The sequence below is a fragment of the Leptosomus discolor genome, chromosome 8 (assembly GCF_034619465.1).
Source record: "Leptosomus discolor isolate bLepDis1 chromosome 8, bLepDis1.hap2, whole genome shotgun sequence".
Lineage (NCBI taxonomy): Eukaryota > Metazoa > Chordata > Aves > Leptosomiformes > Leptosomidae > Leptosomus > Leptosomus discolor.
Genome location: NC_141398.1, coordinates 34,017,488 through 34,043,377, shown reverse-complemented (window position 1 = coordinate 34,043,377; position 25,890 = coordinate 34,017,488). Strand labels below are relative to the sequence as shown.

The 25,890-nt window shown below is 39.1% G+C and overlaps 1 protein-coding gene across 1 annotated transcript in view; it reads left to right on the top strand.

Moving 5' to 3' along the window:
* The first annotated feature begins 1,181 nt into the window (after positions 1 to 1,181).
* Positions 1,182 to 25,890, top strand: part of CAP2 (cyclase associated actin cytoskeleton regulatory protein 2) — a 57,865-nt gene continuing 33,156 nt past the window's right edge. The window contains exons 1-3 of the mRNA XM_009947247.2: positions 1,182 to 1,305; positions 5,562 to 5,662; positions 22,901 to 22,978. Of these exons, the coding sequence (XP_009945549.2) occupies positions 1,182 to 1,305; positions 5,562 to 5,662; positions 22,901 to 22,978 (303 nt within the window). The remainder of the gene's footprint in view (positions 1,306 to 5,561; positions 5,663 to 22,900; positions 22,979 to 25,890) is intronic.

Sequence of the window (25,890 nt, the reverse complement as noted above, 5' to 3'; positions counted from 1 at the left end):
GATGTGAGTTCACCCATTGCCCCTACTTCTGCACAGCCCAGTGCTGGGGAGGGGATGTAGCCCAGTGTGGGAGCTGAACTGGAACTGTTCACAAGGATCATGTTAATCAAGAGCTATAGATCAGCCCTGCCCCCTTTACTGTGTGTCACTTAGCAGAACAAAACACTCACAACCTTAAGTGAGGAACATGTACTTTAAACTTGTGATATTAAATGATAAGGTATTTAAACATAGCTTTGTCTTTGCTTATATAACCGTTTCTCAGTCTGAGGTGTATATAGCACTGTGTTCCCTGGGACATTGGCCAGCATTCAAAAATGTCAATGCCCACACTTCCTTGCATGTAAGAAAGCAGATAATCTCATTGTGGGGAAAGAAAGTAGTGTGTGAGCTGTTAAAAATTTAACCTAATTTCTGTTTCATTTTAAATCAAAAGCACTGTAGCAGTACTGCACAAGCGGGCCCCTGGTTTTGGGTTTTTTTTTCATTCCAAAGGTTAATTAGTGCTTGATGTAAAAAGCTTGGGAAACATTGATTCACATCAGGTACTTTTGTAAGAAAAAAATTACGTTGTGGGAAATCATATCAGAAGAATAAACAGAAGACCTTTTGGCTTCTTGTGTAGTCTTCAATAAAGTGGCTGAGTCTCACTACATGCATAAAAGGGTGAGGCAAATTTCAGAATGTACCTTTTCAAAAGTCAGCAGGTATACATTTAAAGTCTGGCTTTCAGTCAAGTATTAATTTGATCTGTATTTTTGCCTCTGTAAATGGCTGATGCAAATTGTTGTAGGTGTAAGTTTTTACCAATTACATTTATAAATATTTTGGTCATTGCAATATCTGATTGGGAGCATACACATACATTTGTCATAAATTGTCCACATACAGACTGTCCAAAGCTACGCTGGAAGTGGTTTGAACCTGCTGTTTAGAGGGAAAAAACCAGGGCTGAGTACTGATCATATTCCCTGTTGACAAAAAAGCAAGTTACCGTATAGCAGCTGCTTCACTGCAACTGCTTATATGCCAGAAAGACAATACTTTAAAAATACGAGTTTTACCATAAAAGCTGGTAAAAGATAAAGCCCCAAGATGAACAGACCTGTAACATGAAGCAAAGCATGGGCTATACTCAGAGGAGTCTAACACTGGTTCTATCCTGAATGATTTTTTTCAGAATGGCAGAGACTCATGGTTTGATGGAGAGACTGGAGAAAGCAGTGACTCGACTTGAATCATTATTTTCAGATTCACACAGATCTGGTGGAATGGAGTATGATGCTATCAATGGAGTCAATGGAAGTAAGTCTGGTTTTTCTGAAGTACCATCCCTCTGTTAACAAAAAATTGCAAGTAGCGGATGTGTTTCTCTTAGAAGAGGGAATGCAATCCCACCCCTTATGAATTTTGTATCAAAAGAAAGTAGTGTTTTAAAAAATGAATTTAGAAATGTCATGTGCAAGCTTAGTCATACGCATAATTCTAAATTATTATGGCCTACAAAATTTAAGATTTGACTAGTCTCTGAAACATACTGTCCATATTTCAAGCTTTATCACTCCTTCCATTTTAGCACTTATATTGTAAATAACTCACCAAATGAAAATGTCTGCTTGAGCCCAATTAGCAGAAGAAATGAGGCATCCCCAAAATTTACAGCATAAATATTCCTGAAGAAGTCACCAATATAAACTTTACTTGCCAGCTCTCTGAATTTCACAGTGCAGACCTACTTCATTTAATTGTTTAATAACCTTGATCAAATACAAGTTTGTTCATAAGCATTTGTTTACTAAGGGCTGCCACACATCCATGGCATTACGTTGTTACCTCTTAAGCTTTTCCTTCTCAAGTGGATCTCCAAAGTGCTACATTGGAGAATACACCGAAAATGTCTATCTTCATTTACTCGCATCTGCAGTGCTGTGTCCAGCTCTGGGGCCTCCAGCACAAGAAATACATGCTCGAGCTGGTCCAGAGGAGGCCACGAAGATGCTCAGGGGGCTGGAGCACCTCCCTTGTGAGGGCAGGGTGAGAGAGTCCAGAGAGACCTTATAGTGGCCTTCCAGTGCTTAAAGGGGACTACAGAAAAGGTGGGGAGGGACTCTTGATCAGGGAGGGTAGTGATAGGACGAGGGGTAACGGTTTCAAACTGAAAGAGGAGAGACTTAGATGAGACTTTAGGAAGAAATTCTTTACCGTGAGGGTGGCGAGGCACTGGCACAGGTTGCCCAGAGCAGCTGTGGCTGCCCCCTCCCTGGCAGTGTCCAAGGCCAGGCTGGATGGGGCTTGGAGCAACCTGGTCTAGTGGGAGGTGTCCCTGCCCATGGCAGGGGGTTGGAACGAGATGGTCTTTACAGTTCCTTCCAACCCAAACCATTAGATGATTCTATGATTCTATATTACCAAATCATATTTTTTTACTCCTTAATTTTTTTATTGTTCCTGAAATTTACAAGGTAAGTAACCTTATGAATGTATCAGTTCTAATGTTAATTGACTAGAGGTGCCCTTTCCTTTCTCCAGAGCTTTTTTTTTCCACCCAGAACCCCGACATACATCCCTTTATTAGCTTCATGTCTTTGCTTTCTGTATTCCTTGTCCCTTTCCTGCATTCTGCAGAGAAAAGCACATACCAGCATGGACACAGTTGCTGTACAGAAGCTGCAGAACAAGTAGAAAGTTGCAGGCAGCTTCCTTACTGACACAGAAGCAAGTCAGCTCCTTTATTGTCCCTGTATGCCAGCCCTTACACAACAACACACGCGAGAGGCCTTCCCCACAGTCACATGTGCCATGGGCCTGCACACTGGCAGCTGCTGTGGAGCAGCTGACTGAAAGCAGCGTGTTTCTACAGAAGGAAGGGAGCATCTTCCAGCAGGCTTCCATACCAAATGAGTTAGCCCGTCACAGTGAGCTTCAGTAATAAAATGCATACAGTCCAGAGAAAATCTAGACAGCCAGTAAACCATAGCAAAGTCGTGGAGAAACACTATCCATGTACAAACTGACAAATAAATCAATCACTACTAGGAAACCTACATTTTTGAAAAATACAGGCTTCAGTCCTAGAATCAATTTAGGTGAATCTCTACATTAATCCAGAGCTCAGTGTTGCAGAACCAGGGCTGCTTTCAGAACAGGAGATGAACTTGCCACGTGAGGTACTTCCATGAAAATGGCTATATCCTTGGCCTAACCCAGGAGCTCAGTCAGGTGAGAAGATTCCCCACCAGGGAAGCAGAGCCTTAAAACCCTAACAGGTCCCTAGAAGAAACCAACAGACAAACCTTGTTGGAGTGAGATTATAAAACACACCCACGAGGATACTGCAGTAAGAGGCTGAGATGAGCAGCACCACGGGGCACTTGCCAGACATGTCTCCAGGCAGTGTCTCACATGGAGATTCAGGAGTTACCCTTCGCTGATGCAGTTAGGAAAGACTGTACTGGTTCTTCAGTTTGGATGACTGATAGGCATATAGTGCCACAAACATCATTCTGCGTGCCTGTGTTACTGTGCTTCTGCAGTGGTTCACATAATCTCCACAGCCACTGCAGAGCTGACAGTCTCACAGAACAGGTTTCTTTTTCTTTTTCTCCTTTAAAACTGACACTCAGCCAGAGCATGACCTTTTTTAAGTCTCTAGTCGAAATGGAGATTCATTGCCTTCTTCTACCATGATCCCTTCCCCTAAAAGACCATCTCACAATTAGAATTATTACAAAACTAACCGTGACTTTTCAATTAATACTTTTTCAGAAACAACAAAATAATGAGGAGGATGGGAGAACTGTACCTTTACTGTTTTCCTAAATGGCATTGCAATGGCAGGATTGCAAACTAATCATTCAATTGCTCTGCACAGCCCACAGCAAATTCTAGTAAGTGCTCCTGGGAGTTAGCTGTATTGAAGAGCGAAAAAATAGCATAGTTGCTTTCTAGTTTTGCATAGGAGAATTGCCATTTGGTGAACTGCTATTTGAAACGCTGCTCTAAAGCAAAAGGTTACAATGATTCTCTTGGAGACATACACAGATTTTGACAAAGAACATAAATGGGCTTTGGAAAGCATCTCCACAACTAAAATCTTTCGTACACTGGGTCATTTGAGGGGTTTACACACAAACACTTAATGTGGAAGAAAGCCCAGAAATTCCTCAGAATTAAAGGTGAGTGACATCAAGAGAACAAAAGGAGCCTTGAAATCCCTCCTAGCTAACTACTTTTTTTTTTCACACAGGCCATTGCAAAATCCCAATTGCCAGAGCCTTTCTTTTTTCTGTCAAGGAGCCAGATGACTCTTGTGGAATAAAGAGGGCTTTCAAGATTATGAATTTGGACACAATTGTCAGGTAGTGCCAAAAGGTTAAAGCAAACTCTCTGGGGAAAGCCTGGTACCTCTTCAGAGCAATCTTCAGGCTTCATTAATGAGGGAGAGAGGCTGGGAAGAATTTTAACCTTGGTCTCTCAGATCCTACAGATGCCATAAATTCACACGTGCATCGCTCATGCTGGACCTGGCAAAGGTTCTGAGGTATAGACGAGACATGAGGATATATCAGGGAGTAAAGGGAGAGCTGGAAAACATACAAGAAAAGATTACTTTTGCCTTCTTAAAAGGTGTCACATAGAGCCATACAGAAGCCAGGTGCATAAGAAACTGAGTCTCATCTGCATTTTCTGATTGTCCACTTTATCAGGAAACTGCTCTGTATACTATATAGAAAATAGCATTTTTATTCCTCAGTTAGAATGTATAGCATATATATGTCAATGGAAAGTGTCATCTAGAAGATTCATTTGAGCTTTCTTTTACCAGTGACAGTTTTTCAAGGTCAGACAACGAAATAAGATTACAAAGCCACATCTCACTGCATAAATCCACTGTCAACCTGTTCTAAAGACTCTATCTTACCGGAAATTGAATTGATTGCTATTAAAAGCCACCAAACAATACAAAGGTCTTCAGGAATGTGTGGCTGGTATAAAAATAATTGTTCAGTACACTGCAGATTCTTTTTAGGGGATAATATTTGTTTTATGTACAGCAGTAGAATTTTGTTAAGACAATCATGCTTATCAGCAACCAAGGTCAGGTTGGATGGGGCTTTGAGCAACCTGGTCTAGTGGAAGGTGTCCCTGCCCATGGAATGGGGGCTGGAACTAGATGGTCTTTAAGGTCCCTTCCAACCCAAACCATTCTGTGATTTTGTGATCAGGCCACTAGACCTTTGAAGGGCTGAGAAATTATTATTTTAGCACCTGTGGCAAAAGGCGCTAAAGACTAAAGAGGCTTCCTGCTACATTGTACAGAGTAAATTCTCTTCATGTTCGTAGCCAAGTGCTACCAAGAGCAGGGTATTTTTCTTTCTAGCTAGGAAAAAATCATTATACATCCTTTTTTACCGATTTCAGAAATCAATGAGCACAGCAGAAATTAAGTTACAGTAATTTCCCCTGTTTCTATGGTATTTCTCCTCCATCTGCTACACAGGAACGTCCTATGCATTATGTACTTTATGAATCCATTGTAATGGAATGCTGTTCTTCTATAGGCATAGCACCATATGTTGAAGCCTTTGATAGGCTGCTGAATGGAAGTGTTGCTGAGTTTCTCAGGTACAGCAAGATTCTTGAAGGTGATGTGAAAACACATGTGAGTATTTACACAAATTTTCTCCCCATGATACAAGTGCACAAATCTTGGAATCTGTGTGATCGTGCTTGGTCTTGATTGCTGAGTAGAGGATAATCTTAATAGTAGTACTCTGAATTACTAGTTCTTGTAGTAGTAATAACCTGGCATAACACACTGAGGACAGTTGGTTCAGGAAGGGCAAAAGGCTGTATATATAAGAACAAGCTGCTCCCCTTCTACAGCACCAAAAGCTGAGGACCATAGTATGCAAAATATATAAATATTCTCAGTCACAAGCAATTTGAATTGTCCTGTTGGCTGCTAAGCCCTTTGCAGGACAGGAACACAATTAAGAACACAAGTCAAAAAGTGAGTAGCAAACAGTAGGTGGGTCCAAGCAGTGATAACTTCTTGTGGTTGTCTTCTAGGCACGTGTATCATCATTCCTATTAATGTAGAGATTTTGTTCTTTTGATTGTGTGTTTTTATTCTTCACATCTCTTTCATTTGGAACAACATAGCAATCTAAAAATGAGTATGTCAGACATTTAAATGACCCTTTTTTACTACCTGTGTCACAGCAAGGAAGTACTATACTATCATTTTCATGATTAAATTACTTTGTAACCTTATATCTTGTGATGAGAGCTTGTTTCGTTTTACTTTTTAAGCCTGTCTTCTCTAAAACTGGTGGCAATAGAATGAGAAAGCAAGGACTCATCTTACCAACAGCTTTCTGATCCACATTTTGCCAAAAAAAACACACATAAAAGAGCCAGGGTCAGTTTGAGTTGGGTCTGAAGGAGTGTGATACTTTTGACTTTTTCTAGTAGATCCATGCCATCAGGCCTTTCTCCATGTGTACATTTCCCAATTCATTGCAGCTGCTGCTCTACATAACAAACACTGTAGCCAGAAAAATGTGCAGTCCTACAAGCTAGTGGGACTTATGCTGCAAAGCCAGCATAAATATTTTGCAAGACAGCCAAAGTAACCAGTCTACTCACAGGGCAAGAGCTCTGGGATTATTCTGTGAACTGTGGTTTCTGTGTGGTGTTATATGTTCTTGTAGGTAGGGTGGAGTTTCTGACCTAGTTAGGCCTAGAAGACTGGAGGGAGTAAGGAGATCAGGCAATTGTAGAGGATCTTTGTGTTTCTAAGGAAATACTGCACTTCCTTTTTATTTGAAAAAGCCTTTTCACCTTAACAGTTATACTATAAGCTACAATATATGTGCTTTGTTCTTAAAAGAAATCAGGGAAAAACTAATAAACTGGGGATGGGATGGGACAGGAATTATCAACTTAACTGAGTAGAGAATTGCTCCCTGGAAAGGATCGGTTCTAGCTTTGGTCATTACATTCATTAGACACCATTGTTTTGCAGTTGATTTCTCAACAGTATAGATCTGAGAGATACAGAAATAGCCTTAGTACCAACACTAAGCAGGGAAAAAAAAGCATTTAACATTCTGAATGACTAAAACCTTTTTAATATACACTATCTGTAAATGTTTAAATCAGTCAGCATATTAATTTATGGATTTGTCACTGTTTGTATTCGAGTCCATATTAAAGATTATTAATAATTTATCTGCCAAGTCTGCAGATAGTCCCTAGCATATTGTTGATGATAGTGTAATGCAAACTGTGATAAGGATTATTTGTTAGAACTATGAGATTAGACATAAACAACTTTCCCTTACATAAAGAAACTGGTGATTCTGATTGCAGCCTACTAAATATTCTGAAATCTTAGATTCTGAATTTACAACATGAAGCAGACTGCGGTTGCCTTATGCTCATGCTTATCACTGAAGCAACATCTGTGCTTTACCTTAACAAGTGGAACAAGGAGTATTTTTCTTCTGGGTGTCTTATAGACCATGTGTCCTCAGCATTATATTTGCAGCTGCTGTCTCTTTCACATAATGAGCTGACGGCAAGGTTGTATTTTATTTCAAAAAACACCTGTTGCCTAGAAAAACCTCACATACCTGACTGACCAAAATGGTAATATGAGAGAAAGAGAGACTTCATATTATGCTAAAGAAACGAGGGATTTAACATGATGTGTTTTGTGCTGATTGCTGTAAGGATTGTGTGGTTTGTGTTTCTGGCAAAAGGAAGTACAGCCATAACTAATAGCTGTTGGGGAGCCCCATTCCTATTTTTTGAGTGTGCTGTACTCTAAATAGTCTATTGAAAGAGAACAAAATAAAAAAGAGATCTAATAGCTAGCTCCTGGGTCTGTTAAACACAGCAGCACAGTGGATTTTACAAAGATTAGTTTATCAAAGAACAGTTCTGCTTAGACTCAATCTTGAAAGCAGCATATTTCTCATTCAAATTACAGTACATGCAGTGGTGAATCTCTGAGGTCAACTGCATTAAAGAAACTAACCACTTTTTAAAAGACAGAGAGAATGGCTAGGGTTTTTACTTTGTCCATTTAAAACAAATTATCCTAAACGGGTAAGATGAGATCCTTTTCCTGTCCTGTCACTGTGGAATAAAAACCTGGTGATTATATGGACATTTCTATGAAATACAAAGTTCCCTACAGGCACATATTTTCTAAAACCACTTTCCATTGTCTATGTCATAACTGTAAAGCATGTGAAGTCAATGAAAGAGTGAGTATGGTCAGGACTGCTGCCAACCAGCTGTCTTTCGCCTGACATACCAGTGTCTTGGAGGCTGTCACCAACTATTACAGGTTATAACAGCCCTGAAGCTGGTTCGCCATGTGTGCCAACACTGAACCGTTCTTCTGTCAGAATGAGGGAAATTCAAAAGCAGTATAAAATAGACTGTGGGTCTACAGCCTCATCAGTTCTCTCATGCCCAGCAGATAGGATAGCACTGGCTGATTGCCAGATCACAGGGACACGAGTCCCATCACTTTTCCCAGATGCATCCACCACTACGGAAAATGTGCTGAGGATGACAAAGAGCTGCCTGTGTAAGACACGATCTACCTTCAGATTGTGTCCCAGTGAGGAAGCTGGTCAGGCAGGTTTGATGTACTCTTTGCCCTGTCAAAACAAAGCAAGCAAGATTTTAGAAAGCCAAGAAGCAGGGTTTTGTGATGTGTTTATTATGAGCTTCTTCACATTATTTTTGTTTATGTAATATCTTAAGTGGTGGAATACTTTGGCTTGAGTTTGAATAATGTACCAGATGAGACATAATGATAAGAAGAGAATGTACTAGTTTTACAAGAGAAGGACAGATAACATAAAATTTCCATATTTCAGTACTTTATGTGGTACAGAGCAGAGCAGAATTACAGCCTTCCTGTCAAACACTTGCCTTTTTTTTAATTGTTTATTTGTAAAAATCTTTTAACCTCCCAACCCCACCAGTTGAAAGAACAGCTTGTCTGAGTGATTCAGTTATGTTCCCTCTTCTCTCATCCAAGCTATTCAGCTTGAAAAGGAAAACTGGAAATATGGATGCCTTTTCCCTCCTCTCTTCCATCAACTTCCAGCCGCTGCAATGCAGAGCTCAGACAGACAACCAAGTACCTTGTGGGTTTGGAGCATTCAAAAATGCTTAGCTCGCTACTTATTGGGGGAGAGTTTAGATACAATTCATTACATGTATGTATGTACATCAAAGGTACTGCATCTCGAACGAGATGGTAGCAATTCACAGCACATTATCCAATCTGCAGAGGTTCTCTGTGTGTGTGCACTGATTTGTTATCATCATGAGCAGGGGAGGCAATGTTCACCCCACAAACATTGTTCGTATGCACATACCCACAGTTTCTTTTCCTTATCTATTACATGAAAGCAATGGCATTCTTCTCTCCTCCTTCCAGGCATAGTCCATGTAAATATAGACAGACAACTGAAAGCAGGAGTTCTCTTTTATTAAATATATATGCACTTCACAAAGTGCAGCTCCGGTTTGGCCTATCAGTGAAGTTAAAAAATCCTAGCGCCCGCATTTTCCCCAAATAGTAGTTATCACACTTGAAATATCTGCATCTTGTCTTTTCTTGTGAGAGATGTTGAAGAATTAGTCAACGGCTTTCATAGCCCTGAACTTTGCACAGGATGTGCTGCTGTCTGTGATACACCAAAAAACACTTTTGCACTTTATCTATCTTACCTAATCTAAACACAGACTATCAAACCCATTATTTGACTGATTCCTCATTAAAAAGGCAATTTGCTTACAGGGCAACAGAATGCACAAGTGTACTCTCGTGTTCATCTTTTGTGCCCGGAGGCTGTGCAGTTTTAGGCATTGTGTTGAAAGCTGAATTAGAGCTCAGAGAGGAGGATGATGTCAACGTGCCCAAAGAGAAGCTTGCTGTCAGGCTGCCTTTGCATTTCTGTGATAGGTATTTTCTGCTGCATGAAATAAACACCAAACCAAGTAGCTACCACGGGACTGGAAAAAACAGAATACATAAAAAGAATAAAAAGACAAACATTTTTTCTAGCATATAAAATGCACTCAGCTGAAAGAAAGAGATAAAGTGTAGAAAACAGTACTGCTATCCACCAAAAGTGGAAAAAACCCCCAAATAATCATCAACCAAAAAAGCAACCTTGGAAATCTATCACTATTAAAGTTGATTTTGTAATGCCAATTCAGCTATATTTCTCACCCTGTATGTGTACTACAAGATACTTCATAACATAAGCAATAAAGAATGTTTGCTTTAATGTGACAAAGAAGATGGAAATGCAATATACACAATGTAGCCAAGTGGCTAATCCAGAAAAAGTATCATTTGTAGGAGCTTTACAACTTTTGATTGCTCTGTTCCAAAGGATGGCTTCACTTGTGGTCTAGGGATTGGGTCTGGCTTTCAAAACAAGCAGGATTACTGGGTCAGGTGCAGCGGTGTGCCGACATGGTTGCATCTGTCTGGCTGTAAGACACCTGGTTGGGAATAAAGATGACTCCGGAGCATGAAGAACCTGTCCATTTCGAGTCTAGACCAACACCCCCTGAAAGAGTGGGAATTTTTCCATTAATTTTGATGGGAGCTGGATCAGGCTGTTAGTTTCTTGACACTGACATTGCAGTAAATACCCCTTGCTTCTCTTCTTATTTAAAAAGGCAAGGAAGAGACGAAAGTCGAACAGACTGTATTGAAAAATACATACCATGGTGACCAGTAATGGGCACTTAGTTGCATATTGCTAGCACAAGAAACACACACCTGTTGATTTAGGGTGGTGGTGGTGGGAATATATAATGAGAACATTCCATATGGCATTCCCTCAGTCAGGAACATCAGAAACACAGTCAAGGCTCTCAACAGTTCTTCATAACTGTTTTCATGGGGCTCCTTTGCATATGGGGTAGTTCCTGACTAAACCCATAAGTAGCTATGTTGATTTAAAAGCAATGCAGCTGATCAGGGACCATTTTTGGGGTAAGGGTCTAAAACTACCGGCCCCTAAAAGCAGCGATTATATGTGTATTTCGTTACCCACTACAATGGGATTTTCTGATCTCCAAAGGATGCCAGGAAAAAGGGATCAGAATGATTGGAGTGGGGAACCTTATATGCAGTGGGAAACCAAAGAAAACTCCATTGTGGTTGCCGGCGAAAATGTAAAAAGATAACTTGCTTATATGAAAAAAATTCCCATCATGAAGGGCTCTTTAGTCGACCAGATGAATTCAGAGTAGTATCTAGTGTTCAGACTAGATTTAAGGTCTGTGTTTTACCAAATAATTTAATTAGTGATTGGAGCAATTAATCAAGGCATACAGTATATTTTCAGCCATTTGAAGTCTAAATCAGAACTGATCATATGCTGTAGCTCATGCTAATTTTGCTATCCTCTAAAAATTTTTCATTGACACCCTTTAAGAGCAAATTTGAGTCTACTGACAGGAAACCTGTTTTTCTTGGTGGTTTTCCAGAAGTAGTGTACAGACCTAGAGGCATAAGTGTCCCACAGGTTGAAAACCACTGTGTCAGCTTAACCAAAAATCATCAGGTGATAAAATTACAAGGCTAAATTAGCTAGCTAAATGACAGGTAGCTTTGGTGTGTGGACCAGCTGCACTCACAGCCACAGATACAGTGTGAGAGTGTCTCAGTGAGCCCGTTGCAAAGTAGTGGCATAGGACAGTTGTCAGTGTAAAGTCAAGAGAAGCTTATTAGGGAGGACTGGAGATGTGGAGTTGGCACAGGTCCAATGTCCATGAGGAATCCTTGATAAGGTAATCAGACTTTTATTTTTCCATCTGATTGAAAACAGTCCAGGATTGGCGGGGCATAGGTGGCAATCACCTCAGCCACTCAACCATAGAACAATGAGGTCTGTGGCTCTTACAGCAGTAATTTCCAGTGAACCACTGGCAAATTAAACTATCTTGATCCATCAGGAAGACCAAGACAGAGGGGCAGAGAGACAGTATCCCTGCTTTTGTCACCAGCTTGAACCTCTTGGGACTGAAAACTCTCTTTACTGGCATCAGTGCTCATGGTTCTTATTTCTTTTGTGAAGAATTATTTTTCATGTTGGAGTAGTAACACTATTTAAGCTCATTTATTTCAAGCTGAGAAATATACATCCATGAATGTTCTTTTATTTTTTACATTTTTTTTCTGTTTTGGGACACACATCTCCCATGCTCGATTGATGTCATTTGTTGCCACAGGCTACGACCAAGTCTTTTATTAGTTTTCAGTCTCATTCTTTCTGAAAAGCACGTGCACCCTCTTTTCAATCATCCTGCCTCCCCATCCCTGACCTGCTTTTATTTTGCTAGTTGGTGGTTGCAACTGTTGTGAGTGTATAGAAATGCTGGGCTTGGAAACCGAGAAAGCTGTTCATTGTAGTCAGCAAAAAACAAACAATGAGCTCAGAATCTGGCTCTTCAGTCAGTTTCTAGTAAAAAGGAGTTCAGTGAATAATGTGAATTAAGCCACAAGGGAAACCAATGTGCAGTTTGAATGTTGTTTTTAAATAAGCTGGAGTGCTGTCAGGAATGCTGAGGGTAGAATGTGGCCACAAATGTGTATTTCCTCTTTTTATCCAGTGTGAATTGCATGATCAATATGTCCAGATTTCGGAATATTGAAGAGTCCATTAGGATAGATTAAACACTGTCACTCCTAACTTCTGTTAGTCTATTGAAATCCATAAAACTATAGATTTCCATAATTAATCTGAACTGCAAAGCAGTTTATTTTTTGCTATTTTGTTTCATAAGTTTAATTGTATGTTTTATTCTAAGTCCCAGAGCTGTAACAAAAAGATTGGGTTAGGATCTTGAAGTAGATCTTTGAGGCTGAAATACTTCTTTCTTGTTGCTTTAATACATATTCTGTTTAAAAAAACCACCTTAGGTCAGATCTGTTTTTCGATCACATCACTGTGCATGTAGGTAACTACCTCATCTTTCAGAGAGGCTGAGGCCTCCTCTCCCAGTAAATTTAGGCTTTTGGTATTTAGCACCTCTGCAAAGGAAAGCGCGGTTCAGGCGGGAAGAAACCTTAAATATCATTACAGACGTGTCAGCTTTAAGCTTTGAGCTTCCTTCCGTGTTAGCACATTTTGGTCAGGGTCTAGGATTCTTTCAAGGTGATAAAAGTTGAAGTGAAGTTACAAGGAGACTGATTCTGGCACTTTTAGCCTTTGAGTTTCTTTCAGGGAGCTCAGTGTCACTACTTGCAGAATGAGGTGGGCAATGTCACCAGTTGTCCTGCAGTGTGTGAGAGACAGAACATACACAAAGCCATTTCAATATAAAAACCTGTTTATCCAAGCTCTCTCTCTGAAGACAGTGCAGCTTCTTAGAACGGGATGGTTCTTCAGTCTTTATATCAGGGAATTTGGTATTTGTCAGACACAGAAAGTCAAGAAATCAGCTCGTGAGTAGGGTGCCCAGTGAACACTGCCAAAAGAATATTTATGAAATGATATCCCAACAAGTGCTGTAACCTTTTTATTTTACAGAGATAAGCATCTGAAGTTCCTAGAACATGTGTTTGTTAAATCAGGGACGCATGGATGACATCCTAAACCTGTGAAATTGTAAAGCCTTTTCTGAAATTTCCTCAGCATGGATTTGGGCCTTCACTGAGAAGGGCTTCTAAGAAAATAGCTGGGGATAGAGAGTGGGACTGCTTAGCAGCAGACCTCAGGGGCAAAACAGCCCATCAGAGAAATAACTGGAGTGCTTGCAGCCAGTGCAGGCAAAAGCATGTTTCTACAGATGACAATGAGACCTGCAGGTCCCCGAGATCTCTGTGGTCATCTGATGTGCTGGTTTATAGTGTCTGTTCCATATAGGAAATGTAGGTTTGTATTTCCTCAGGGAAATTAGGTCTCTCCACAAATAATTCCTCAACACAGGCAACCAGGCCCTACAAAGATGGGCCTCAGATGTCCACGGGAAAAAAAAAATAACCTGAATTTAAAAACCAGTTGATCTTGATAATAGCCAAAGTTTGGACTTCATCTGTTCAGTAATTGTATGTGGTTCTTATTTATTTAAGGAACTAATACACCCTTTCAGAGATACACAATGTAGCTCCAAGCAATAGTAGAAACTAGAAGCTCTGGAAGTCTGTCAAACTTTAATGTACCACAGTTCCTGTTCCTTAATGAAATCCTGACATGGGCTGGTTTTCCTTTCCCGTCTCTCTTTGAGAAATCTACTTGCTTTTGCAGGCTAGTCAGGATGAAAAGCTGTAAGAGCTCTCTCAAGAAGACTGTGGCTAACTTCTGTAAAATGCCTGGGCAGGTTGGGGTGCTTTCCATCTACGATCCCTAATGCTGATCCCCCAAAAATTACAATTTTGTCATGGCTTAACCTTTGACATGCAATACAAAGGATATTCCCATAATATCATTAGTTAAATTAATTCCTCCTGGAAAATTGGATACTTTTCTGAGTTGTTGTTCTTTTACAGTGTTAGCCTTTCACCTCAGGAGTCCTGGGGATGAACTGGAGGCAGGTCAAAACCAACTGATCACTATTTGCTGTTACTCATACCCTAAAGCTCATAAAATACACTATGACAGTCTTTGGTTATTAGAAGCTCCAACCAACGATGGTGGCCTAGTATAGATTTTAGTGGTGCATCCTCTGCACTGTAGAGAAGCCGTTTGATGTTTTTTTCTTAAAATATTTGGCTGTTTTTATCAGCTGTTTGTTTCTATGATTATCACTAATTACATATTGCAAAGGCAGAACATGACAGCACAAATTCCACCCAGCTGACAATCAATTTTGGGGATGTTCAACCTACAGATAAGGAACTAGAAGATAAGATGTTGCAATGTGCCAAAGGCATCTTTTACTTCTACTGATGTCAAGGCCTTTAAATGTAGATCCATGGCTGTATGCTGTGTAATGAGCCAGCTTTGAAATCTCCAGCAGGTGACTGACTCTTTGCAGAAGACAGCAGTCTGCAATGTAAATGGCAAACTTGAATACTTGAAAATACTTATTTTCAAAACTGTTCAGAAAAGAAAGATAGTGAAAACAAGAAAACCTTTAGCCTGTAAATAGTTCACATCTTCAGTAATGTGTGGACTTTTTTTTCTTGCACACAATTCTTAACTATTTTCTATGCTGAAACTTCTGGAATCCCTAACTATCAGTACATTACATCTGGTTTTGAAACTTCCATATAAAAGTTGAAATGAAGAGGCATCAAGAGAGTTGCAGATTTTTGGCTGTTGTAAAAGAGATTCATGAAGAATTTGTGAATTTGGAAGACACAAAAGCAGCCTGAGCTTTAGGAGAGCATTAGCTAGTCAAGAGCTTTGTTCTGGGCTTGCTCTTCTTCTCTGGTGGGTGGAGTTTATTAGAGATGTTTTGGGAGAATGTGATCTCTTACTGCTTCACTTGGCAGTAATCAGTAGCTGCAATGGCCCTGCAGACAAATATTTATATCTGTTTGAAACGGTGACAGATGAACAAATTATCTGAGTAATAGAGTAATAATTAATTTTTCAACAAAGCTGACATTTAAATAGTATTCATTAGGTTTTAAGTTAACAGTCCCTTGAGACCAATCAGAACAATTCATGTCACTTAAAACTGGGAGAGCTTAGAGGAAATTCTGGAACACTGGGACAAATTTTATTGGTGCAAAAGATGCAGAACTTGTGTATTTTTTATCCAAGGTAGTAATTTTGTAATTAATGTAAAAAAAAAAAAACCTGTCATGGCTTTAAATACTCATGTGCTTCACTACATCTGTACAGTTCATGTATCATACAGAGAAATAAAATAGCAACAATGATTTACCCCAAACAATTCTATCCATCTGTCTGGTGTCATTAGCTGAAAGATCTTCAAGACCAATAGACTTTGAGCTCCCCCAAAGTTCTGAGTGGTTTAAGTCACAGTCAAACTTACTAAAAGGTAAAGTTAATGAACCTAGATACAGATGCTACTCTGAAACAACAAATAAGTAATATTGGCTAGCACTGTGCACCGTTACATGACTCACTGTTTAATACACTGGCAGATATAAACAGCTGGAGCCACCAGCGCTGATATAACCTTATACTGGTACTAGACAGGGAGTAGCAATGCTGAGAAATTTCAGCAAAAATTCCCTAATATAGACATAGCCGTGGAGGCTGAAAAACACTAAAAAAACCACTAACAGAGGACAGCTGATTGGTGGTAGTCAAATGTATCTGTCTGAAAATAGAAAAGAAAATATCTGGGATGGTGTCTGGCTCCATCAAAATCAATGGCAAATCTCCCATTGACTTCAATTTTGACTAGAATTTCAACCCTGTGATGGACCCGTAAGAGAAAGGTGACAGGTTTTTTCTTTCTTTCCTTTTCCTTTTCCAGTATAAAGTGCTCTGTTTGGAGAACTGCCACTGACTCTTCAGCATTTGGCCCAGTTTTAAAAAAATCTCTATCAGCCAATTAGCTGTACAAAATAAATACTGTCTCTTCAGCTGGCCTGGATAGTTTCTATGGCAGCCCCATACTTAATCTAAACTTCATTCTTTTCCTATTTCTTGTTCCTCCCTTCAAGCCAGTAGCCACTTCACCGCTTCACTTTGAAGAGGCTTTTGAAGGCAGAATGTAAAAGACAATCTGTTTCTCTTCCTCTGGCAGTACTGTCCTTTTTAGAGAAAGACTGGGGTTTTTGCTCATAGCAGTGAAGTTCCATCTGAAGTAGTCATTTGCTGTCAGTCATTGTCTCTTTTGCTGAACCCAAAGGACTCAAAATTATTTCTGCAGAAACTACAATTAGAACTCTGGACCACTAAAATCGCCATTCTCTTCCCTCATGTCCTCTTTACTATTTTGTTTCAGAATAAAGCTATTAAGTGTATTTTAGAAATCCAAAATGTACATTGATCTGTATTTTGATTTGCAAATTATCAATGTTAATGTTTGCATGTATATATGTGCAGATGTGTATTATTCTCTAACAACAGAAGTCCAGTGGATTCTGATATTTACATTATGCTTTTCAGTGCTATGACTCTGAGGAAATACGTTATTAAATATAATAACATTTGACAAATTTAATATTATCAGGTCAATAAGGTAATTTTCTTGACTAAATTTCGTTAGGAAAGCCTTTATTTGTTTCTCTTACTTCTATTTAGTTTTGGGTTTTCTTCAAAGACTGAATTTACTTGTAACTTGAGATCTGAATGCATGTGCCTGTTTCTTCCTGTAGTTTGCCAGACTGTTGTCACATAAATAATATTTATATTTATTAGTGCTTTATTACCAGAGTGACAGGCAACTTAGACTGAATAAAACATTTAAAATGAGAAAGAGATGTATCCTAAAATCACATCTGCTCTGGAGAACTGAACTTTGCTAATGCAAAGCAGTAGTTTAAGCTTCAGGCTCAGTGCATCTATGTCTGCTTAGTCTGAAACAGCGCAAGTTTGGGTGGAATCCATACTTACTCTACTTCAGACAGGTCAGAAGCATTGTCACCGTTAGACATCTCTCACAGAACATCTGGTAATTTTTCAGGCAGTGGCTTCTGGGAAATATCAAAAGTTGGCATTGTATTGTGAAAGAGAAGGTTAAACCAGTTGCTATTAAAAAGGTGATTTCGAAATACGTATGATTCCTCCATTAACTCCTGCAGGCTTAACTGTAAAGAGGCCTGTCTAGGCTGTTACTGCAATGGTGACAGAGAGGTCACTGTAGTCAGCCACAGTTTTCAACCACATGGAATTGGGCTGAGATTGCATACATGTCAGACTTCCAACCATATCAGACACGCCTGAGGTAAAGGATTAATACACTTTATTCCGCACTTTACTGATGAGGAAACTGAGGTGGTGAATGGAACGCGACACAGTCCTGGCATTCAGGTCCACAGTCACAGCCGTCTCCTCCAGCCTCTAGAACAAACTGCTAAAAGCAAAGTAGGAAATACTTTGAGGAACTTGCTTCCTTCAGAACATTCACCTCAGCTGAGGAATCTGTCTGATGATTGCTGTGTCCATGCATAATCTCAAGAATACCAAAAGAATTACTCAAAGTTTTTAGATATCAGTTATCTGTTGCTCCAAAATATGTTCGTTTCTATCTGCAGACAGATGTGTGCAAGTTTGTGTTCTAGTCTACTCTGATAAGTTTACTCATGATTTGCATGCATTTTTGACACTCAGGCTTCATTACTCTCATTCATTATAACTGAAAGAGTTTTAGCTGATTGGTTCTCCAGCAATCTTTTGGCTGAGCCGCACGAGTTGTTGAGAAAAATCCCCCTGGTCCATTTTCACTCCTTAGTCTTCAGTGGATATGGGGGTCTAATGGAAGAGTCATCTCCCTACAAAACATAGTCCTGTCTGATAAATAGAAGGAGGTAGCAATGAAATGTCACGTTTCAAACACTACAAGAAAGACTTGGAATGGTGATAGACTGAACTAGTGCATTCTTAATGGGAAGAAGCTCTTCTATTACTTTGATGGGATGCATGGAAAGAAGTACCACATGCTCAGAAATAGTAAAACTCAGAAAGCCATTTTTAATGCTCTTGGAGAAAGAAGGAAGTAAATGTGGCAGAAATCTTATAAAAAATTCTGCTTGTAAAATGAAAAAACTGTGTTAGCCTGATCCTTTGATTAAGATTTAAATTCAAAGGTGAGAGATGTGAGTGCTCTGATCCCTACACAACTAAAAGCATATGGGACTGGATAAATTCAGGGAATACAGCACAAGCCTTGCAATCAATATCTAGTCCACTGGCCACTGAACGTTTCCGACATCCTATAATAAGGATAATAAGAAAATGCAAAAAGACACACTTTAATGCACCAGAGGTAACTTAAAGAGTGTTACCATTGGCTTGGGTGCCCTCAATAGCAGCAGATTTCTTAAAGACAGCTCCCAGACATTTTGAGAAAGTGGCCTCGGCCACACTCTGTAGTGGAGGAGGAGTAGTAATGAACATAAAAGAGTAATATATGTGTCAAGGAGAAGTACATCCTGATTGCACATCCAGCAATAGTTTTAACATCGGTCAGATGAGCAAGGTACATGTATGAAGCATACTCAAGGAATGTCAGTCTTTTAGGAACATCAGTGTACATCATCCAACAACCTGTCTCGAGCTCTGACCAAATTCCAGTGCTTCAGCAGAAAGAGGTGAAAAATCAGACAAGAAACCAGTTGTTAGTTTGTACTGATTGGAGAAAAAAGTCCCCCTCAACCTCCATGAGTGACCAGTGGGAACCCAAAGGCATGGATTTAATACAGTGTAAACAAAGTGCCAGACACATTTTTCAAACCTCATTGGTGCTACCAGCTCAGTATATGTTCAAGGACTCACAAAATAATCTTGAATTTCTATATCTAAGAGCACTTTGCTCATGTTTTATGGTCTGTTTGATCAGCATTTAAAGCTCTCTCTTAAAATAATGCTGGTTCTTTGTAGGAATTTGAATGATCCCTTCTGAACTTCACTTTTCGGATAGCTGGAAATCTTCTGAATTTGAGACTACGATTACCTATGACCCAGTTTACAGACCTGTGATCATGTGCTGACACTACCATTTTCTTCCTTCTCTGTTATTTACATTCCATATGAGAAAGAATCATCATATTCCTTAGCCACTATGTTGCTAAGCAAAACAGATGAAACTTTTAAACTGTGTCTTTGTATGACAGATACTCATTCCTCTAAACATCCAACTAGGTTTTCTCTGCATCAATTCTGATTTAAGCTCATCTTTATTTAACACAGATGACTAGTGCTTTACACAGAGTTCCAGAGGAGGTCTTCTCCAATGATACTAACACCTCTGTAGCTCTACTAAAAGTACTTTGCCACATCCATTGTAGAACTGCATGAGCTCTTTTCACAAAGCCACCTTCCTGGCTTTTATACTTGTGTTTGCTAGTCTTCAGTATTTCCAATTAATCAGTCTTGTGTTTACACCCAAAATTATGCGTTGGTTTAAAGGGGCAGAGGGGAGTACTACTAAATTTTATCCTATTCATATTACCTGTGCCAACAAAGTTGTCTTACTCTTCTCAAGTGATGAGCGAGTCCTTCTCGACAATATTAAAACCTCCTAGCTTTGTGTTGTCCATGAATTTTATGAATGCACACCTAATTCTTGCTCTTAGGACACTGATAAGCATATTGGTGGTTCCTAAAACTAATCCCTGAGAGACACAACTAGCAACTTTCTTCCTCTCAAATAACACCACCTCTAATATAGCCTGTTGTTGTCTCCATTTACCCAGCTTCTTATCCAACATAAGGGGTTTTATACTTCTTTGCATCATTTCCACTTAAAGTATGAGTTGCCTATGAGGACCTGCAATAAGCATTTTATGTAATATCTAAATGCACTAGATTTGATGCATTATCCTTATCTAAGAAATGAAAACTCTAATCAATCCACAAAAGTAATTATTTTAACCACAGATAATGCCATTGTAATTTCTCCCATTTTTAATTTTCAGATGTGTTTTTAATCACTGGTTTCAAATCTGTTCTAAATGTGCATAGCGCTGAAGTCAAACTAACAGCCATGAAATCACTTGACATATTTTTCCCCCATCTTCTTGGGCATGTTTGATATAAATAAATGATATTTATTCTTTTCTACTTGTGCTTCCATCTGTCAGTGTCTTCAGTACTCTAGAATGAAAATAATATGGACCCAAAGATTTTGTCACACTAAGCTACATGTATTTGACTTCCTTTTCAAATGATCTAATTCCCATTGATTTATCATCATTCTCCTTAGCTATCCTTTCAATATCTTCACGTACATCAACTTCCTTGATTGGGAGAAAAGCATTTATTCAACAACAGGTAAGCTATACGTCAAAAGTAATGTAGGCATGCCCACCTTACCCTTTAGGTCACTGCCATGGCCTCACTTCATTGCTTTATTGTCCCAGCAGCTAAAAAAAATTTGGCTTTGACTTACTTTTCTTTGCAAGGTACAGTTCAACAAGGCCTTAATCTTTCATTTCTTTGCTTCTCTATTTTATAATACCTGAAAAAATGTTCTCCTTGATAATCAAGGCCCTTTCTCACTCTTTGGGGGTTTTGTACCTATTCTTAGTATCTTGCTTTAGTTATTTATTCATTCAGAGACTCCAGCCCTTTCCTACAATTTCTGCCTCCTGCCCAGCATGCATAGATTATTTCAATTCTTAATGTAAATCCATCCTTTCCTGCATTCAAATAATGAAGTTCCTTAGGCCGGTCATCTTCATTCACTGATTTTTCTGTTTTCTAAAAGTTTGCCATTCTAAAATACCAAGCCTTAGATATAGATTTATTTTTGTCCATCTTGCAATTTAAGAAATCCATTCACAATCACTTCCTCCTAGAACATTAGGGTTTGGTCAGCTGTTCTGCAAGATCCTCCTCACACGAAAAAACTAAGCTTAAAATAGTACACACTTTGTTGTTTTATGAATTTCTGTACCAAAAAGTCAGTCTTCTGAAATGTCTAAGAATATCTAAACCTTGCTATTATTGATGATATTTATGTCTATGTCTGGAAAATTTAAGTCTCCTATGCTCATACAATTTCCCTTATTATTTATTTCTTTATCTATTTATAGATATGATTACCCTCTTCCAAATCTCAGCCTGTCAGACCATAATATCTCCTTCTCCCCAAATACTGTCCAAGTTAGGCCTCTTTTACCATCTTCCTCGCAGTGATTTTCATGCTAAGATTATGTTTTATTCATGCCTTCACATTTTAAGATGAATAAACACAATTTGGCTGTTTCACTTTGCTAGAACTTCAAATTTCCTGACTTTTATGTATTTTAGGTTGCATCCATATAGGCCTGTATATAAAATTTCCTTGTTTTCTTTTTAGATTGAAGAAACCTCAAGGAAAAACAGCATAAGCTTCCCCACCCTTTCACAAAGTGATTATAAATGTACCTATTCATTTTAGATTAACTTAACAGCATTTGGTTTGGGTTGAGTTTTGTTTAGCAATATACACTACTTATGAATAGTTCTTTTCTGTGCCAATAATGCTTTCTCCTAAACACTGCATATCCACTTGAATGAGGTATAGGTGACAGTGAAACAGCAATTAGATTCTAATCAATATGTACATCACTCGTAATGTACAGAAAATGTGTAGTGTTCAAAAAAAACAAAAATTTGAACAGTAGGGAATGTGAGGGAGTGTAGAGATTTACCTCCCATCCACACTGCTAGCATGTAAACATGATGTCAGATGCAGCTTTAACCCAAATTCTAGAGTTCTGTGGGGGAAAATTGCCCCAAAATATTCAGCCACCGTCTCTCATAGCCATGGAGCTTAGGGTCTGCTCACAGAGGATAGGCGAGGAATGAATTACAGCATAGTCCCTCAGCAAACAGGCCAAGCTCAGCTCTTCTTAAACATCACTACAGCCTAAGTTAAGTTCCACAGAAAGTTTTCAGGTTGCTTTTCTCAGCGGTGATAAGTTGTTATCGTGCACTTGAGTATAAACATCGCCATTAAAATGCCTAGACATGCTCTGAAGTGTTAAAATTAAGTCCTCCTGTGACTAATCTTATAAATGATAACCAAAAGACTGTGTATCAACTTGTTTTATTTCCTATCTGAGGAATATAGGGAACTTAACCTTAGATTTCAAGAAAATTTATAGCTAAGCCAGTACTGTGATACATTTCTTCCAGTCAGTGTTGCTGTGATTTATATGAGAAACAGCAAGAAAGATTTGAGCTGCCACACTTGACTTTGAGCTGCCAAGAAGAGGTACTGGAGGCTACAGGCTAAGGTTTAATTTATATTCCTCCTCTTGTTACAGGCAGAGATGGTACGTGCTGCTTTCCAAGCACAAAGATCTTTCCTGGTGTTAGCATCTCAATGTCAAGAGCCTCAAGAGGTAAGAAAAGTGACCTAGAGTTTCAGAAGGCAGTGTATTAAAAAGGCTGTGTTCCCATAGGTTTAACATCAATGCCTTCATTTGCCTTTATTTGTTACTTTTTTTATGCAGTGCACTTAGAGGCTTGCTTTCAGTGTTATTAGCATGGTGCTGTAATAATCAGAAAGTCATGGTTCAGAGTTAAGAACTTTTTCTGTAGCAATACATATAAGATCATTGAAGAAACCAAAGGAGGTTTCCACTTTATGGCTGTAAGTGGGATCAGTGTTTCTCTGGAAAGCTGGAAATGCCATGGAATAGGATGGCTTTTTGCTAGCCCCACAGGGATGCTATATGACAGACTTTGAAGTCAGGGGATAATCTATTGAAAGAAAAATCAATACTGGCCCCTAGACTGAGTATTCAACAATGTGAGGTCCAGGTTAGGCCAGTTCTGGAAGGAAGGCAAAGCATTTTGTCAAGAAAATGAAAAAACAATTTATATCAAGTTGATGTATATACTTATTTTAGTGGCACCTATTTAAATCCTCCCCTCACAACTAGAAAGCTCAGGGAAGCTGTGGAGTTGTTATGAAATCTCATTTGTAGTTCTTAGAGGGCGTGAGATTTTGACCAATAGCACTGTGTCATCCCTGGGAATACTGATCTTGTAGCCCTTCTGTGAGACCACCCTCAAACCTTCCTTCTTGGAGCGCGCAGAGAATGAAGACTTCACTTGCAGTCTCTCCATGGCCTTCAGTCCTGTCTTTTCCCACTGGCTTCTCACTCCATAGTTCATTAAACTCTGTATTTTCAAATCAGAACTCTCTGCAGCCGGTATATATTACTGAAATTTTGCTGTCACTATTGTTCTTAGAGACACAAATTAGGAGTTTTTCTGATTGGTATGTTTTAATGGCAAGGGTACACAAGGAAAAAAAGAAAAGCACAGATATTCTGGGCGAGACTTCAGATTTATAAAGTTCCAAGCAAGAAGGGATCAGTTGTTTTTTCCAGCTGTCCCTGATCTCAGAGAGGGAAAGTGGGTCATGACTCACAGAGAACAAGCAAAATTCCCATTGGCACAGGCCCCGAGCAGTCATTTGTATTGGCTGTGAATACAATCGCACCCAGTGGCCCACAAAACTCTTCATGCTCAGAGGTAAAGTATTCCCCAATGAACAGTTGCTGCTGGCCCATAATGTAATGCAGTGTTCTGAAGTGCTGGTATTGTCCCAGCTCTGGTAAGAGTAAAAGCTATGGCTCACAGTTTGGCCTCCTGTATGGATCTGCTATCAGTAAGATTTTTCTCTGCTTTTCAAGTGAGATGGCAATGGCTTCTCCCCACTTCTACCCTTACAACTTTCTGACCTCAAGTCAAGGCTTTGAGATTTTAGCAACTGTAAAGTTTAGAAACTTTCATTTTAAAAAATGTCAACAAAACAAGCAAAAAAAAAAAAAAAAGTAAAAAGAGATTCTCCAGCAATCCAGAATGACAGTTACTGAAGCATTAAGAAAAGCAATAAATAATAAAAACCATGTCATAAACATCACCAGAGCTGGCCATGTGTATCCATATGTCTTGGATAAGTTGCACGTTGTCAAGCTTGCATAGATTTCTGCAACTTCTTGAAGGCAAGAAAGTATACTTTTATTTTAGCACATGAAATGCCACGATATGTGTGTACACATAACACCAAAGTTAAAATACCACAAATATTATAGACTAAAGTTTCTTTCTCAGTGAAAACAAACCCAGACCAGTTACTTAAGTTTTTTTAACATGAAGACTTAGATACGCATTTTTCAGAGGCATCCAAACTCATGTTGTTGTTCATTCTTGTTCTCTTTTTTGCACATATTTTTTGCAGATACATTCAGCTATACTATAAACAGACCTGAAAATAATCAAAGTTTGCCTGTTCTGTGCAACTTGAACAGTATTTTCCACTGCAGAGAGTGATGGTTCCAGGCATTAGGCTTTTTATATCTCCATCTCAATGAGGAAAAATACCCTATTGTAAAGCCACATTGGTTAACCGTTTTGGAAAAGCTGATTATCACCAGCTAACCCAGGAGAAGGAAAGAAGCAGGGGTCCTCCCCCCTGCCCCCAGGACCTTACCGATGTGATGTCATCTGGGCTCTGGCTGTATTTATAGCCTAGAGCCATGGGGTCAGTGTGGAATCCAAACAGGAAAGCCAATCATTAGTGTATCAGAATGCACAAAGTAGAGAAAAGCAAATGGAGATGACAGCATATCTATAAATGCAAGAGAAAAGAGAGTAATTCTGTCATTCAGCTGTCTAGACTGTTTGCTTTATAATGTAAAGCTGTGAATGAGCCAGCGAGTTGCGATTATGGCATAGTAGCTTTGTAGACATTCAGAGACAGCGGTGTGGAGACTGAGGGGATTTACTGAGTTCCTGTCATGTTGGGATGTCATACATGGTGCCTTAAAAAAAAAAAAAAGAGGAGGGGAAACTGCCCTGGAAAAATAAATTAGCTCAGCTCTTGCAGCTTACAAACTAATGAATAAGGAATTCAAACAAAAAGAAAGCTCCTATATGTGTAATAATCCTTAGATTTTTTTGTGCTCAGCAAAGTGAGGAATATATATCATACAAAAAGCAGTAATTTTTCCCCCCTATGAAAATGTTGAAGCCCTGGTATTCATTTAGCTCTTTAACTCCTGCTGTGAGTCACTACCAAACATTTTCAAACAGTTAAGCTTGCTGAAGTTGCTTTTGCAGAGTTCTGCTTCTTGTTAATAATGTTGGTACTTTCTCATTTGGAGTCTGTTGCAGTGCACAGCCTTTATTATCTGTATATGTGAAAATAGTAGGAGCCGAGAAGGTAATTCCAGCTGGCATACCAGTCTAGCATCAACTGCAATAAATTACTTCACAGAGTGCATGTTCTATTACTTTTTAT